The 16,587-nt window shown below is 44.0% G+C and overlaps 3 protein-coding genes across 10 annotated transcripts; 1 reads left to right on the top strand and 2 right to left on the bottom strand.

Annotated features, from left to right (window-relative positions):
- The first annotated feature begins 279 nt into the window (after positions 1-279).
- Positions 280-2,188, top strand: LOC135608594 (protein ALP1-like). The gene has a single exon (XM_065101683.1). The coding sequence runs from the start codon at positions 580-582 to the stop codon at positions 2,113-2,115; it is 1,536 nt and encodes a 511-aa protein (XP_064957755.1). The 5' UTR covers positions 280-579; the 3' UTR covers positions 2,116-2,188.
- A 1,652-nt stretch (positions 2,189-3,840) lies between these two features.
- Positions 3,841-10,548, bottom strand: LOC135608592 (conserved oligomeric Golgi complex subunit 8-like). Of its 7 annotated transcripts, none has more exons than XM_065101676.1 (10): positions 10,073-10,548; positions 9,839-9,991; positions 8,367-8,515; positions 6,599-6,676; positions 6,382-6,459; positions 5,195-5,262; positions 5,049-5,098; positions 4,665-4,942; positions 4,390-4,574; positions 3,841-4,305 (listed from the first exon to the last, which is right to left on the bottom strand). In XM_065101676.1, the coding sequence occupies exons 1-9, from the start codon at positions 10,376-10,378 to the stop codon at positions 4,391-4,393; spliced, it is 1,344 nt and encodes a 447-aa protein (XP_064957748.1). In that variant the 5' UTR covers positions 10,379-10,548; the 3' UTR covers positions 3,841-4,305; position 4,390. The 7 variants fall into 7 exon arrangements, 6 of the variants coding, with proteins under 6 accessions (XP_064957748.1, XP_064957747.1, XP_064957752.1 ...); XM_065101675.1 differs by having other exon boundaries at positions 5,049-5,103; positions 6,382-6,475; positions 10,073-10,546; XR_010485578.1 differs by lacking the exon at positions 3,841-4,305 and having other exon boundaries at positions 4,434-4,574; positions 4,665-4,761; positions 5,049-5,103; positions 6,382-6,475; positions 10,073-10,535.
- Positions 10,549-11,074: 526 nt separating this feature from the next.
- LOC135608591 (B3 domain-containing protein LFL1-like) lies at positions 11,075-14,502 on the bottom strand. 2 transcript variants are annotated; one of them, XM_065101673.1, is made up of 7 exons: positions 13,759-14,502; positions 12,588-12,629; positions 12,414-12,500; positions 12,214-12,308; positions 11,659-11,705; positions 11,506-11,582; positions 11,075-11,411 (listed from the first exon to the last, which is right to left on the bottom strand). In XM_065101673.1, exons 1-7 carry the CDS (start codon positions 13,915-13,917, stop codon positions 11,187-11,189), a joined length of 732 nt encoding a protein of 243 aa, XP_064957745.1. In that variant the 5' UTR covers positions 13,918-14,502; the 3' UTR covers positions 11,075-11,186. The 2 variants fall into 2 exon arrangements, with proteins under 2 accessions (XP_064957745.1, XP_064957744.1); XM_065101672.1 differs by having other exon boundaries at positions 12,208-12,308; positions 13,759-14,499.
- Positions 14,503-16,587: the final 2,085 nt, after the last annotated feature.

The raw sequence follows: 16,587 nt of genomic DNA, 5'->3' as shown, positions 1-16,587 counted from the left end.
TTGACGTCTCCTCCTATAAATTAAATTCACAAACTTTCAGGAGGATCACTTGGGTGGGTCGAGTTTCTACCTTCAAATAAGGCCACCTTTTTTGCCCTTTTGCCCCCGACAAGAGACGACCCCACCTTCCGTGTGATATCCTCTGTTCGATCCACCAATCAACGCCGATCCGGAACACTCCCAAATCCAAGTCACACGCGCCGGCGCGCTCCATGCCGTTAACCCGCGCCACCCGCGAATGCATCGTACCCGGGGCACCAGAGACACTTCGACCCACCTAACCACGTCGGCCAACCTTATCCTTCTCCGCTCTCCCACCGCGTGAACCACGGTCCAGAGGGATCCTCCATGGTCTGTCTTCCTTGGAACGCCGCCCCCAATCCCCATATTGCGTTCACACGCCGCAACTCCCTCCCTCACATATAAATCCCACGGTTCTTGTTCCTACCCACCGTTCATCCTCGGTCTTCGCCTCCGGCCTCCATTGCTTCCTCTTTTCCCATCGGGACCTTCCATTGTCTCCTTTCTTCTACCGGCCCCGGTCATCTATCGATTGACCGATACAACTACTTTCCGTATATGAACAGTTGCCCGGCCGCCGACACCATCCAGCCCGTCCTCGACGACTTCTCGTTCTACGTCTCCTTCTTCCAGGACTCTTCCGCCACCGCATCCCCTTCGCCCCCGCCGTCGTCCTCCGACATGCCCAAGGGCCGCCGGAGACGCGATACCGGCGCAGCCACCGCTGGAAACGAGAGGAGGAGGAAACGGAGGAAGATCGCCAATCTGCTGACCTCCATTGCGTCGATCGACGTGCAGCATGAGTCCCAGCTGCGCGAGTCTGACGACGACTGGGAGCTCTCACTCGAGGAGAACCACCACCAGAAGGCCGAGGCTAACTGCCGCCTCGAGGAAAGCCTCTCCGCCCTCGAAAACGACGCTGGCACCCTTCGCTCCAAACGCGTCCGCCTCACCGCCTCTGCTTCGGCGGCCTCCGCTTCAGCCGAGGGCGAGGGCGAGGCCGACGCCGCCAGAGGCATAGGCGGCCACCAGCAACGGAGACTCTGGGTGAAGGATCGGTCGCAAGCGTGGTGGGACCGATGCAACCATCCCGACTTCCCCGAGGCCGAGTTCCGGCTGGCGTTCCGGATGGGCCGTGCCACGTTTGACATGATCTGCGAGAAGCTCGGGTCGGCAGTGGCGAAGGAGGACACGACGCTCCGCGCCGCTATCCCCGTCCGGCAGCGGGTGGCTGTGTGCATCTGGCGGTTGGCCACCGGCGAACCTCTCCGCCTCGTCTCGAAACGGTTCGGGCTCGGCATTTCCACCTGCCACAAGCTTGTCCTCGAGGTCTGCAACGCGATCAAGACTCTACTCATGCCAAGGTTCCTCCAGTGGCCCGACGACGACGACGCTACCCAAGCAAAATCCCGCTTCGAGGCACCATCCGGGATCCCCAATGTCATCGGATCCATGTACACCACTCATATCCCCATCATCGCGCCCAAGGTCAGTGTCGCCTCCTACTTCAACCGCCGGCACACGGAGCGCAATCAGAAAACTTCTTATTCCATCACCGTCCAGGGGGTGGTCGACCCTGACGGGGTGTTCACGGACGTTTGCATTGGGTGGCCCGGTTCGATGCATGACGACCAGGTGCTTGAGGAATCGGCTCTTTACAGGAGGGCAGCTACCGGGATACTCAAGAACACTTGGATTGTCGGGAGCTCGGGTTATCCTCTGATGGACTGGATGCTGGTGCCGTACACCCACCAAAATTTGACTTGGACTCAGCATGCCTTCAACGAGAAGATCGGGGAGGTGCAGCGTATTGCCCGAGAGGCATTCACGAGGTTGAAGGGGCGGTGGACTTGTTTACAGAAACGAACAGAAGTGAAACTACTGGATTTGCCCGTGGTTATTGGTGCTTGCTGCGTGCTGCACAACATCTGTGAGCGACGGAAGGAGGAGATAGAGTCGGGTCTCGAGTACGAACTGGTGGACGATGAAATGGTGCCCGAGAACAGCATACGGTCGGTGAGTGCGTCGCAAGCCAGGGACAACATTGCCCATAACTTGTTACACCATGGCCTTGCCGGCACAGCTTTCTTTTAGTCTCCTTACAGAATTAAATTTCTTTTGTTTGTCATCATTTGTCGAACAATGCAGAATAAATTGATTGGGTCTACTCGCTGGTAGGACTGTAAGGCAAATTTGGTTGTCCTCAGTGGCTGTAAGCTTTAGATACTTAATTAGGTTTGAACAGTCTGTTTGGAGAGGTAGCAAAAAATGACCTGTTTTTGGGTTTTTATTGTCTTTTCGGTCATTTAGGTTCAAGCTGATAAATATACTTTGTTATCACGCATCAATGCTTAACAAGTTCTTCATTAACTTCTTTATGTTCAACTTAGGGTTTTGGTGACCGCTAGAAGTTATTTGATTTAGCTTCCATGTCAAAATTGTTTGAGGAAAGAAATTTTGGATGTCCTGGTCAATCCGATGTGGTCCAAATCTGTATGTATAGGGTTGATAGCAACTTTCAAGATGAAAATATAAAGCTCTCGGGGTGTCACCTATACGAAGATCGAGGTCAAGTGAGGTTTTCTGACTCGATTCCTTCGACACTCAAGTTAGTAACTTGAGATATATGAGTGTAGACGTGAGTTGTCAAAAAATATAAACCTCTCTCGTTATGCTGAAAATGAGTCTTTATACCTAATTATAAATATGAGACAATCTCTAATCACCTCCAATAACTTGAGATATATGAGTGTAGACGTGAGTTGTCAAAAAATATAAACATCTCTCGTTATGCTGAAAATGAGTCTTTATACCTAATTGTAAATATGAGACAATCTCTAATTACCTCCAATAGTCTCCCTTTGGTATCTTGTTCATGTGGCGATAAGAGGGGCTGTCTATAACCTCTTGTCTTGGACCCTTGCCCATGTGGGCAAACGAGTGGAGGATGGCCTTTATCATCTCCTTCCATCCCAAACATCATGTGATGGTCACGTGTTAGATGAAGATTAGCTAATGGTGTACTTCCTACATTTATACCCCCCAACGTATGCTTCGGGACTCTCATGAGAGGGGTTCGAAGTATGGCATTTGATTCATTCAACATGTCAAACTTATATCTATTTAATTCTTTGTCGGCCTTGTGTCATGTCTAGTTCGTTTGACACACCTAATTTATCATACTCGAGCATTGTTGGTGATGATCTATAATCAACTTGTTCCTCGTATCGTCAAGGGACGCACCTTGGTCAAATAGAAACCCAACCTCCCCCTCCCTATCTTTGGTAAAAGCGGGGATCGAGCTTCTTGACCTTCATGCCTCGACATAAGGCAGGAGTCAGGTTTCCCAACCTCCACGCCTCAACGAAGCAAGGGTCGGGTTTCACAATATCTCTACCTCGACGAAGGAGAGTTACAAGAATTGGAGTTCAACCCATACTTCCCCGAATGAAGAACTACTGACAGAATGGCGACCAACACCCCGACAGCTTTGGCTCAACTGTGAAAATGATGCTACACTAAGCATTACATCATAGTAGACTCGATCAACGTCTCTTCAGATGCACTTCAATCACACTGCTTGGATTTGAGGATCCATATGGGTTTAAGATCGATAATTGTGTTTAAAAAGTCACTCTATCTTGATTCGTAAAAACGAACATATAAATCAACAACAGAAGCAAACTGGGATCTGATCTTTAATCGCCACTGAAGAATGCCTGAATACACACGAGAAGGGAGAAGGGAACAATACTATGAATACATATGGTCAAAAGGGAAAAATGCACGAGAAATTGCTGGTGTATGCCATCTGAAGCCTTCAGTAGATGCGCTAAAAATTGTTGTCGTCAACCGTCAGATGTAGATAATCTTGTACCGAAACAGGAAGGATGACGAGGGTGATGGCACCCTCGACCAGGTAAAACATGAGAAACATGCCATTTAATCACATGGCCTACATTAATCCATGTGCTAATAAACACATCAGTTATTGACTTAATTGCCACTTGCTGCATTTGTTGGCACTACTACACTGCCGCTTGGGTCAGTACGACCATAAATCCCCGGTTCTTCATCACTATTGGATGGAGCTCCATTCTGAGCACCACTGGCATCCGCTTGATTCTTCTCTTCTTGACTCTCCAAAGAATCTTTTAGCCCCTTCGAAGGTGGGATCACGAACAGCTGGCAGACACCATTGAACAAGTCTCTTTGTTCCCTGATCAGATTTGCTCCATTTGGGTAGCAGCAACCGAAGCAAGTGGCACAATTCGGGTGAGCTACCTATAAACCCCACAGGCTAGTCATACTACATTATAACAATTATGAAAATAGGACGAAGAAGAATCAATTCAAACCTCATCTGACCTCAATGAAAGCTCGACACAGTGACAGGAAGAGGGTAGACTCGTTTCCTCGGAGCACTCGCAGGGCATTGTATCTCACGAGGGAGTCGGAAACTACCTGTAGACCCTTCACAACCTCTTGAGCCAGAATGTTCTTCAAGCTCACAGGAGCACATGGTCGTAATTCTTTCATAGCAGCAGAAACACCTACATATTAGGACATGATATCACATATCAGCTACAAGACTACAACAGCAAAAGCCAAGTGCTAAGTTGCAACTTCGTCTGGTCACTGACATATCCACCACTGATCTACATCTACAAGGCCCAGTTTTACAGTGCCAACTCAAACTCATGCATGTTGTACGGTGACCTCGTTCATACTCACCAGCATCTGCAAAACATGACTCGTGGTTAACAAGTATCTGTACTTTACCATTAACAAACACAGCAATAGGTGGATGCTCCATCAGTACAGATGGCAGCGCTACATCATCCTTGCTTTCTTCCGTTGTTCCATTAGTTACAAAGCCAACAGACGGCAAAGGAACCCAACGGTGCAAATCTAAGACAATCTAACCAAATAAAGTACAGAATCATTTTAAAATATCACCATTTTACTAACAGTGTTTCTAATATGTATTCCTAACATGAAGGGGACAAGAAATAGTTGCAGGTTACCTGAAAATTCTCAACTGTGATACTCATATTCTTTGAGAATAAGTTTATAACTGCACTGTGATTGATGATAGATTGTTAGCTATAAGGTGACAGTACAAGGAAACATTATTCAGTATAAATGAATAAAAATAAAGATGCCCATTTACCTTTCGAAAAGTGAAGGAAGTAAGCCTCTGAAATCAAACCCAACCAAGCCAAGACCCATTGCACAATACTGAAGGCAACAAAAGACTAGCATAAAATTGAACCCAAAGCAAAGCTACTTGGAGAAAATGCCTATTCGGAGGAAGTGTACAAGTGGAATAGTGAATGACTGAAAAGCATATTATACGACATGGTGATAGCAGATATCGGATAGACGACTGTAATATGGAGATTAAATTTCCGTATGTACAAGAAATAGAAGAGTCGGGTAACTTAGGGAACTAAGGAGTTCAACTCTAACATGTTTATCAATGGTAGTTTACATAGTTAACAATGATTCAGCTATTCCAAACCTAAGAAGATAATAAGCACATTCAATAAATAAGAGGGTGTCATTTGATATATACCACTTTGCAGAACATTCAACACCCCAGTTATGCATTATACAGTAACAATGTTAGAGACGATTGATAGAGTAACTCAACAGAAAAGTTATAGAGCACATGAAAAAGAAATACGTCATATAGCATCAAGCACAAAAATCCCAAAAGTAAAATATACAAATTGGAGTGAAGAAGCATAAACCATGGTTTGCTATGTCGATGCGTACCACTCAGTACGCCTCAGTACGTACCGTACCAAGCAGGGCTTGGTATACCGATACGGGTCGAAATTACAATCCTTGACAATAACAACAAACTAAAAGGTCAATGGACTTAAAAGTTATACATCAATAGAAAATCAAGTACGGAAGCACTAAAACAATATGAATCTCTAAAAGATCTCAAACATAGAATATTAAAATTGGAGATGCAATGTTTCTTAAGTACATTGCAACAGAGAAGAGCACGTAAAAAAGTAGTCAGAACTCAGAAGTCCTACACGATAAGCAACAGAGAAGAGATCATATTTTGATAAGGCATGATGAAATATGAGTTGTAAGACAACATTTGTGCCCACAAAGTGTCCTGAGTGACATAAGTTTACCCGAAAAAAACTGCAAAGTGTTGAAACAAACTCTCACCATGCATTGATCAAGGAAATTTGACAGTGATCCAAACAGAGAGCTTTTAACGGACTTAGGCAAACAGAGACATTGATCACCATGCATTGATCACCATGCATTGATCAAGGATATTTGACATCTACAAACACAAACAGAGAGCTTTTAACGGACTTAGGCAACTACCTGAATATTTGATCGAAGTTTCTGGAGAAGCTGAGATAGCAGAGATTGTGGTGTCTTCCTGACTTCTGACGCCAATGCCTGAATGATAGGCAACCTTGATTCCAAATATCAAATGCTAGCTATCATCATGGAATCTATAGCTAAAAGAATATTGGTTGGACTATTCCCAAATCAAATAATAGAAGGACCTGTTCCTTAATCATCAGAAAAGACTTACTCGGTATGCATTTTTGATAACTTGTTGACAAAAGCTTCTAGGTCAAGTGCCTCATCATAATTACCATTCCTTATACATCTGGAAAGCAAGAGCACATGATTACTAGTTACTATTATCGATATGGATCCATTTGATGATGAAAGGATAAATCAGAGGATACTTAGAAATCCAATAGAAAGAGATTGAATTGTGATCATAACACACAACATGACTGAACTTTCAGCATACTAGTCTGAAACAACTTGAAAATAACCAAAAAGACAAAGGAAAGTATATCAGTATGAATATTATGCTATCTCAAGTTACATCAGAAGAGGAATGAAGACATAATGGTGATATATTGTCTCATCAACTTAAAAAACATAGTAAACAAAGACTTAAAATGTATATGGTCCAACATGATGTCCAACATTGACCACTAGATGGGGCATCAGACAGATGTATTTACCTCTTACGTGCATGACATGTGTACTAGAATGCCGCGCAACCAGAATTAGCCCTGCATGCAATTGGTAGGGGGCGCACAATCTAGTTCAGCTTTAAAGAAATTTTCAACTTTCACTGGACATGTTCAGTTTGCAGAATCCGTAAGAAAACCTAAACTGAACCATAGTATATAATTTAAATTGTACTCCTTATTCATTTTCGAATAGGATTATATTCTTTGGATATTATGGTAAATGTTATTACAGTTTACATAAAATATGTCTATCCATAAGATAGAACTTGTGATAAATATGTTATGTGTATATATTATCTATCATTAAATAATATAGAAAATTTTGTAAAATTCAGATATGGTATCTTTGCAGTTGTCTGCACATATTATATATGCAAACCAAACTTAACCAGATTCACTGGTTCAGTCAAGTTCTCGGTTGGACCAGTTGGTATCATAATTCTTTGGCATAAAGAACAAAAGTACAAACTACACCAATACACATCCATTTCCATTAGACCTTTAAAATTATATTAATTCTTTTGCATAAAGAACAAAAATACAAACTACACCAACATTCACCCATTTCCATTAGACCTTTAAAATTATAACCACCAAGTTACTTACAATCTTAACAAAATGACAACATAAACCCATCTAGTTTTGTATATGTTGGAACTAAAGATCAACATGCATGAGAGAAAAGAATATATACAAATTCATCCTGAAGATTTTTCAGGGCCATTGCGGCTAGACCACCCCAGAGCGTAGACTACAAAGAATGAAAGAATTGCTTCTTGAAATTGTGAATGCATAACTGAAATACACTATTTTTATCTGAGACAAAAACATATGAAAATTTCACTGAAAATTGCATGTGAAAGAACCAACTTATGGTGATTTAGAGAATGTATAAAAATTGAACCTTAAAGCAGTTATTTGCAGTTTGCTTCTTGCATTAAGCTCTTTGTGCTTTTGTACAAGATGACAAGGGATTAAAAACTAACCACGTCTAATGTTGAAAAGGAAATTGAAATATAGCTAAAAAGATCCTAAAGAAGAAGTAACTATGTAAGACATGCTGGCTGAGAAAAAAAAAGTCCCAGATGGAAAAATAAGCACAATCAAGAATAACCATATTCCATATGTTAAATGGAACGTCTTCAACAATTAATGAGAACACATCTAAAATTGGTAGAAATGCATCATCTCAAGATGCATTTAACATCGTTTAAAAAGATCAATATCCACTGAGTATAATAAAATGGAACCAGGGCATTAAAGTAAATTTTGACGGATATGAATTAATTTAAAGATTGTATTACATACGTGTCCATTAGCTGAGGAATTTCAAGCAAATCAAGCAGAGTACTGTGATTGTCCAGTAATATCTGATTGAGCTTGCTTTCCTCCAAAATTTTCTGAGCAGATTCAATAAACTCAGTACAACCAGCTGTAAGATTAGGGATCCCTGTTATCTGCAATAAACATGCAGCAAGAGAATCAGTGTAACAGATCTTTCATCACCTTAAAGATCCTATAAATGTAGAAGCATCCCGACTTAAACCCATTTATTCATCACAATAAATGCTATTTATAATGATATATATTTTAATTTAGACAATTATCTTCTTAAGGCAATTTGTAACTGACATATAAAAGACAAGCACACTTTAACTCTACTTAACTCATCATAGAAAACAACAATCTATCAAGAAAGTCAAATAGTCATCTGAGAAAAGAAAAGGAATCCTAGGTTGTTTCTCAGTATCCGAATTGTAAGAATATGCACCAGAATGTAAAATATAATATGGAAGAAGAAAAAAGCATAAACTAAAAACAAAAGTAGAACGAACAAACGGAAATAACAGAAAGTAAGAGCTAATATGACTAATTAAGCCTAAAAGACATGGTGAGAAAGCAAAGGAAAAAAACAAACTCAATTAGAATGATAATAAATGAAAGATGAAGGAGAAAGCTCACGAGTCAAAGATTTTTTTTCCCCTTTTGTTAAGCAAAGTTAAGAGCCATACCTAAAACAGTTATGCCTCCATTTGGCTAATTGACCAAAAGTAGGTTAGGTATTAACCACCTAAATATGATTTTGTATCTAAATCAAGGGAGATATGAATATGCTAAAACAGATATTTCATAATCTGAAATGATCTGACAGGTTAATTGGCAAGCTTCAGAATGTGTGTGTGCGTGTGGGGATGTGCGTGTGTGTGTGTGTGTGTGTGAGAGAGAGAGAGAGAGAGAGAGAGAGACTTGGCAATAAACTCGGTTGCCAACTCTTAACCTTCGACCATACTCCTCCAAAAGCTTTGCAGTCATATAAACCACAAATGAGTTGGTCATATATTTTCATTCAGTACACTTGGTCCAGCTGTTGATTGTTATGAAACCATTTACAGCAGTTTTGAATCATCGAGTGATTTCTTTTATGAATTCTTTGTTTGGTAGCTTGATGCTGAGATCAATTCATAATTTTTCTACCCGGTTTACCACAACCGTGCACATTGCTCGTCCACGAGGCAACACCGGAAGACTTGGAATACCAATGATCGGACCCAATGAGAAACCCGAAAAACTCCTCTTGTCAAATCAGCCAACAAGCTCCAACTCCATGGCATCCAAATTTAGCAAACTTTTTAAAGCCCTTTTTGAAGATAACTCTCGAAGGAACCGATCAATCGGAACCCAAATCAACCAGCCATTGGATCACAGGATTACAGTTAACTAAGATTCATAAAACGCATCAGGATATAAGGAGGGTTGACAAGGGGATGGGTAAGGAGTACCAAGGAATCAAGGTGCTTGTCGAAGCCGGAGAGTTGCTCCTTGATGAAGGAAACAGTATCCGCCGCAGCGATGAAGGCACGGTAATTCCCGACTGCCACCTCTTGCATCTGCCTCCGGATGCGCTCCGCATCGACGCGCAAAAGTTCCGGCTCCTGCGGGATCACGCGTCCTCAGCAGATCGGCCGCAAGAATTGAAAGAAGGAGAGGGAACCGGAAGACGGAAGAGGGGTTACCTTGTGAAGGCGATCGAGAGTGAAGGAAAGGAGTTGGGAGACGTAATGCTGCTGCGCGGCCCCGGTGAAGGGGAGAAGGTGAAGAGCCGACGCTGTCGTCGCCTCCTCTCGTCCATCACCTCTTCCACCGCCGCCGACGCTCGCGTAACTAATCTCGGCTTCCACGGCTGTGGATAGAGAGAGAGAGCGGCGGTCGTCAAAGGAAACGATCTCGGCGCCACCGTTTGCTGCCAAAAATCGCAGGTGGTGGGAAACGAAAGGCAGAGTGAGCTGAGGCCCAAATCCGATATCTAACCCACAATTCATACGTAGATGGGCCTAAACCCGCCTCTGCGTTTGTCTTCGATAATGGAAAGAGCGCGCCCTCCACGGAGGAGATCGAGGCTCGCAGGGCTAAAGAATGGGCCGCGCTGCTAATGGAGCCCAATAAAGCACAAGATGAGCCCGCGATCTGAATACCCACAATCCGATAACTTTATGGGCCATCGCCCAATTCAATTAGCGCTCCAAGCACGGCTGCTGACGTGGCAATGTGTGCGACGTGCAGTCTTCTCTTCTTTGTAATATTGTTTTTCTTGTCTTTTTCTTTCTGGTGGATATCTAATATTGCTTTTCTTTCTTTCTGGTGGTTACTCTATAATTGACCAATTGTTTTAGGGAAAGAGCATGTAATTAATCATGCTAAAAAAAAAACATCAGAACCTTTTTTTCAGCCATCATACTCATCCTCAGATAACATCTTAATAATCATCTATAAGCTGTATTGCAACTATGATAATTAATTAGCAAAATATATGACTAACGATGATTATAGGGTAGTGAAATAGAATTAGAGGGTGGGTTCAGGGTACGTCTCTCTCTCTCTCTCTCTCTCTCTCTCTCTCTCTCTCTCTCTCTCTCTCTCTCTGTGTGTCCGCGGCGGCATATATGCATGCTTTGACCAATTCTGCATTTATTAGCACAAAATGGTCCCTAAGCAAAGGCAACAGCAACAGCCGAGAGTGGAGAGTTTTGTGGTTGCTGCTTATTTTAAGGTGTAGTGTATGTTTGAAGTCATGAGAATCACAAACATAGTTAAATGACGGGCTCCCATCCGAACATGGGCACCGACTGGTTAGCTCCCGGTGCTTCCATCAGGGAATGTCATGGGGAAATCTTCCTCGAACGCGTAGCTTAGTCCGTAGCCATATGCAACGTTCATGCCTTCCGCCAGTGGCAAAAAGAGGTCCGAGTATCTCACGCTGCCGACCACAATGTCCGGCAAGATGGAGTCGAAGATCCCGTCATCTGCAGGTGCAACCGAAGGCTCTGAGCTTCCGGCCTTCTTGGCTCGAATTACCTGTAAAAAAACAATTAGTCATATGAAGAAGAAGAAGAAGAAGAAGAAGAAGAGAATCGTATGGACAATGCAAAAGGCCGGGGGAGGAGCATACATATCGGTCTTTGCTGTCATCCTTGTATATCATGATAAAATCCCCAAGCTCGAGGTGATGCTCCTTGACGTAGTCGCCTTGAATGAAATCAGGGCAGGTCAGGTCAGATCAGCACACCATGTATGTATCTGAGATTTAAGGAGGGGAGCTCACCCGTGTTCTCCAGTATGTACATCCTGCTCCTATTATTGGGCCAAAATCTGCCCTAGACGTGAGAAATGTGAGATGTCAAAAACAGAATGAGAATGATGATAGAAAAACATTTGACTTTCTGTACCACCAAGTGCAGGGAAAATTCCCTGATAGACTTGTACTTGGTAAGGCGTGCGGCATGGATCTCTAAATTTAATTGCATGTTAGCCATCAGAACAAGAACAAAAAAAAAACCAAGTATTTTTTTTTTCTGTTCTGGAGAAACACAAGTTGACCAAAAGCTAGTAGACAGCGTGTGTTACTTCCTTCCGAGGAAACGTCTCCCGATTACGAGTGAGAGTGTTCATAGATTTATCTCCCAACGCACAAATAGGATGGTTAAAAAAACAAAGCACACGGCCAAACTTTCTAATGCTTTGGTTAGGTTAGTTGATTCCTTCACGTTTATCCAAAATGTATATGAAAACGCAACACCACATTCATATACTTGATAATCGTATGAAGCAAGATATCGTAAAGAAAAAATAAAAATAATTAGCTGCATGAAACCTGTACTTGAAGGTCCAGACTTGAAGGTTCTCCAAATCGTCCATGTTTATGGCGATGCCGTCCCTGGAGGTCAGATTAGGAAGGTGGGACTCTGCTTCTTTCTGAAAATTGTTATATGGAAGAGCAGAAACAAAGACATAGATGATGCATGATTCTTAGAGAAAATTGAAATGCAGGAAATAATATTCCGAGTGTTGTTGCAACACCTTTGGGAGAACGATTCTTCCGAGTTGGCTAACATCACTGTTCCTGAGCTCCTTTTGCAGCAGAAATCTCAAACCATCCACAGCTTGCTAAAAAGTAAGATGAGCATATTTCTCAAGAAAAAGTTTGCATTCGATGTATAACAAAGATACACATATACATCACCTAAACCTTACATCAGGATCAAGGGCTGGCACATTCAAATCCAGCACGGATCCCTGTCATGAGGAGATGCATATTCCATTAGCGGCTTCCTATGTTGCTTTACAAGATTCATCAGCAATCTTAAGAGAGAGTAGGCGATTGCTGAAAAGCTACAAAGCCCAAACAATAGGTCTATGTATAATCAGACTCTTAATGCACTAAACTAGAATAAACCGCAAAGGTTAAATTCATCAGCAGTTACCAAGGCACATCTTGTCAACTGGCAGAATCAGCATAAACGAAAGGCTTAAACCCTATGTGATTTTCGATTTGAAGCCAACATGCTCCTGGGATATTCTTCCTTCTTGTATGAGCAACAAATTTGGCTGCTGCTATTGATATGAAAGGTGTTTTGGGAGAGAACTTCTCATGACACAGTTTTCCTGAAGCTGTTGTATACATACGGAAAGAGAAAGAATGGGGCCATTAAATTTTCTTATAGGTGGTATTACATTGCATAACATAATCAGGCTAAAAGAAGAGCGATTGATTGAGATCGAGATAACATCAAATTTTCTCTTGAAAATGTTGTGTGTTTTTAGCTCGTTAGGAACACCTGTGGTATGATTCTTGATTTATGGATTAACTAAAACACGATCCATTCATCGTTCTGCACATGTTTCCACGGATTGTTTCGTCTTTCTTCCCCCTGATGGATGAAGAATGCTACTTTTTTGTCTTTGCCATTAGAAGCTCGTCTGAGGAAAACTTGCTGTGTGTATATGTATATATGTAAAAAATTGTTTGGAGTGTTGTTGGACGCCCGTTGGACAGTTTGATCATCCGACGAGGGAGGACGGCATCACATAATCTCCAAGCAATCCGCCTGATTTGACCTCGTCCTCAGTTTTCTAAGCACTATCGGAGTGACTCTGCGCTCTCGATACGCTGGAAGGGTTGCTTCCAGCCCGAGAGATGCAGACCGGAGACCATCATCATACAACCATGCACACAATCTTGTCAAGAGTCGGGGCTTCGGAAGCACTGCACGGCCCGGATTGATCATGACAAAGGCCGACCAGATCAAAAGGCCCGTCTCTTATAAGCCCATTAACTCCCGACGTGACAGGCGATACAGTAATCTATAACGACTTCGACGTGAGACGGATAGGAGACGAGGGCGGCACGAGGAAGGGGACTTACAGAGGCCGCGTCGGCGTCGGACGCAGGGCGACGGCGGGTCCTTCGGCCGCGCTGCTTGGCGACCATCTTCCTCCGTCGGGTGGCTCGGTGCTCCGCCGCGTCGAGGGGGCTGCTGAGGGAGGAGGCGACGGGCGCCTCCAGCTTGCTCGTCCCGGCCATGGCAGCGGCAACGACTGTCGCTTAGCTAGTGGTGGGAATGGGAAAGGTCGAGATGATGATGGTGGTGGTGAATACGAGAAGTATAGATAGAGCGAGAGGAAAGAGGAGGGCGGGGGGTGGGGAAATAAATGCAATGAGGATAGGAGGAGGAAGAGGAGGGTGGGAGGTTCGGAGAAGAGGGCAGGGGAGATGGGAAAAAGGGGTTGGGGAACAGGTTCGTGAGTGGTGGATGTTTCTGAGGAGGGACGGCCAAGTGTTGGAAGGGCTCTGACTTGGCTGCACCGGGAATCAATCAATGGTCTCTTTCTTTTCTCGCTCTCTCTCTTCCACTGCTTACACTCGTCGTTCGTCTCCCCTTCTCCAGCCAGCTACGATCAATGGCCGAAGGAGAGAGAAGAGGCCAAAGGTAAAAACTCCACTTACTGCCTTCCCCGCCCCGCCTCCCCTCTCCCTGCGGCTCGGCTATGAGTCGAAGCTCAACATCTCTCACCCGTGATATGACGGATTCGACCCTTTTTAACACATCCACAGTATACACACCTCGGAGCCAACCATCAGCGGGAATAAGCATATATAACTACGAGGAGACGATTCTATGGGCTTCAATCGATGAGTGGGGGGGGGGGGGGGGGGGGGGGGGGAGTGGAACTCATATCCCGTCGAACTTATTTCTAATGTATACATGTATATATTACTTTTGGACCTCATGAGAATGCCTCAAAACATACCGACCGACCGACCGATTACGGTTTTGAGCGCTTAGATTACAGGCAGATCGAAATCGCTCCCCCCGTAAACCTAAAAGATAACTTCATATAGGGGGAGGGATCGGGAGTTGCCACTGATAGGGAAAATACTGGCCCTGTGACGCGCCGTGACGACAGCCCCCGGAAGAGCAATAACGCTGACTAGACCCGCCCTGACAACTCCCGCTGTTGAACGGCGACCTCTGACCCCGCACGATGGACCACGACAAGACAGAACAAGGGCCCATACCCTGCTACGAACCGCTTCACCACGTGGCCCCGGCAGCCGCGTCAGACGCCATCAGAGGTACCCCCTCGCCCCAGCAGGCGGTCGAGTCAGGTAATACTAACCTCCTCTATAAATACCCCGAAGCCCCAAGCAGAAAGGGAGGCTCTCAGCATACTAAATACTCGGAGGTTTCCCCTCCTCCCAAAAAAGCCCCCTCCACGCCTTTCTCTAACTAGATCGTCGGAGGGGTCGGGTCGAGCACCCCGACCCGACCTTTGTGCAGGTGTGACGCCTTCGGGGACCGCCTGCCTTCGGAGATTCAGCGACCCGAGGGGTTCCCACTCCAGTTGACCACCGTCTTCCGGACCCGGACCAAGCCGTGACGACCCTGAGGCCACGGCTGAACAGTTACCTGACGTAACAGCCACCACTAATTAAAACTTGAGATGCACCGGTTCTTTGTTATTGCCATCATCTTCAACGCAATGCAACTTAGCATGAAAGAAATGGGCGGGCTTTCTCGTGTCTTCTTCTTGGGTTTTGAACATTGCGAATAATAGAAATAGCAAGGTCTATAGTACCGACCCGTACCGCCCAGTATGAGCGGTACATACCGATATAATAGGTTGTTGGTACGCGGATCATCGGTTACCATGCCGAGTACCGTAGCACTACTATATACTTTCTTTGCTTCTCCAAAGTATATACATGTATGCATTATATATGTTTGGCTTTGAATGCCAAACTTGCCTCGTGCCGTGTCTGTCTTTGTTTCTTTCGGCTTTTGTTGGGTTTCCTTTGCGTCCGGAGAATGCTTTCCGCCACAAAACTAGACCATTGATTTGGTCTTTTCCCACTCTTCTCTTCCTCTTGCTGTGTCGGAGGTTCCATCGCTTGATTTCTTGGCTACGACAAACGTTTGATATGAATCCTATGCTTCCACTTTTCCTTCTTCCCAGAAGACACGTAGCCTCCTAAACCAAGTCCCATGCATGGGTTTTTGGCTTCCTCCCTGTGAGACAAAAAAGAGTTCCATCCCAGCCGAACTCCTCTTGGAAGTAACTTCTTGGATATTGAACATCTTTTCAAGCAAAGATATCTTTGGACTCGTACAAGTTTCGACTGTGTTGCTCGGGAAAGTGAGATCAATAGCTTGTGTTCCTTTTTCTGTAGTCAAATGTTGAGCTATTTTTTGTCTTTGCCTAAGTTTGGCATGATCTATTCCAAGATGGTTTTCAAGATGACATCATTCACCCGAAATCAACAGCTATGCCATGCTTCATGTCTTGTTTCAGAAACTTTGACCAGATTCTTGACTCTCGGGACACATGACAGATGCATGAAGCATGGGCACGCAGCTTGAATTATGATGGTCCATACTATAGTACTCGGCACGCCTGAGTATACCGTTCGATACACCCAGGTGTACTGAGCGGTATACTGTACTGTACTAGTACCAAGCATAGGTCGAAACACGTACAGTATTGCGAACCTTGAGAAATAGGACTCTAAATTATTGCTGAACAAAGATGCTTCTCTTAATTTTCATGTGTTTGTTTTGTGATGTTATCTTCTTGTCATTGTGTCATTTTTCTCCATCTCTGCTAACAAACATAACATCGCCATTCGATTCTGAAACTGCTCTCTGAAATAGATGATAGCTTATATTATTCAAATTTAGTTATATATATTGTT

This window comes from Musa acuminata, chromosome BXJ2-3, assembly GCF_036884655.1.
Source record: "Musa acuminata AAA Group cultivar baxijiao chromosome BXJ2-3, Cavendish_Baxijiao_AAA, whole genome shotgun sequence".
NCBI lineage: Eukaryota > Viridiplantae > Streptophyta > Magnoliopsida > Zingiberales > Musaceae > Musa > Musa acuminata.
This window is presented reverse-complemented; position numbering and strand designations above follow the sequence as displayed.

Coding starts and splice junctions, on each gene's coding strand:
- LOC135608591 (XM_065101672.1), bottom strand. CDS start 13,917: ATGGCCGGGACGAGCAAGCTGGAGGCGCCCGTCGCCTCCTCCCTCAGC. Junction 12,501..12,587: donor TGCCAGCCCTTGATCCTGAT/GTAAGGTTTAGG, acceptor CTTACTTTTTAG/CAAGCTGTGGATGGTTTGAG. Junction 11,706..12,207: donor GTCTGGACCTTCAAGTACAG/GTTTCATGCAGC, acceptor CGTCTAGGGCAG/ATTTTGGCCCAATAATAGGA.
- LOC135608594 (XM_065101683.1), top strand. CDS start 580: ATGAACAGTTGCCCGGCCGCCGACACCATCCAGCCCGTCCTCGACGAC.
- LOC135608592 (XM_065101675.1), bottom strand. CDS start 10,378: ATGAATTGTGGGTTAGATATCGGATTTGGGCCTCAGCTCACTCTGCCT. Junction 8,516..9,838: donor ACAAGCACCTTGATTCCTTG/GTACTCCTTACC, acceptor TGTTTATTGCAG/ATAACAGGGATCCCTAATCT. Junction 6,476..6,598: donor TTATCAAAAATGCATACCGA/GTAAGTCTTTTC, acceptor TTTGGAATCAAG/GTTGCCTATCATTCAGGCAT.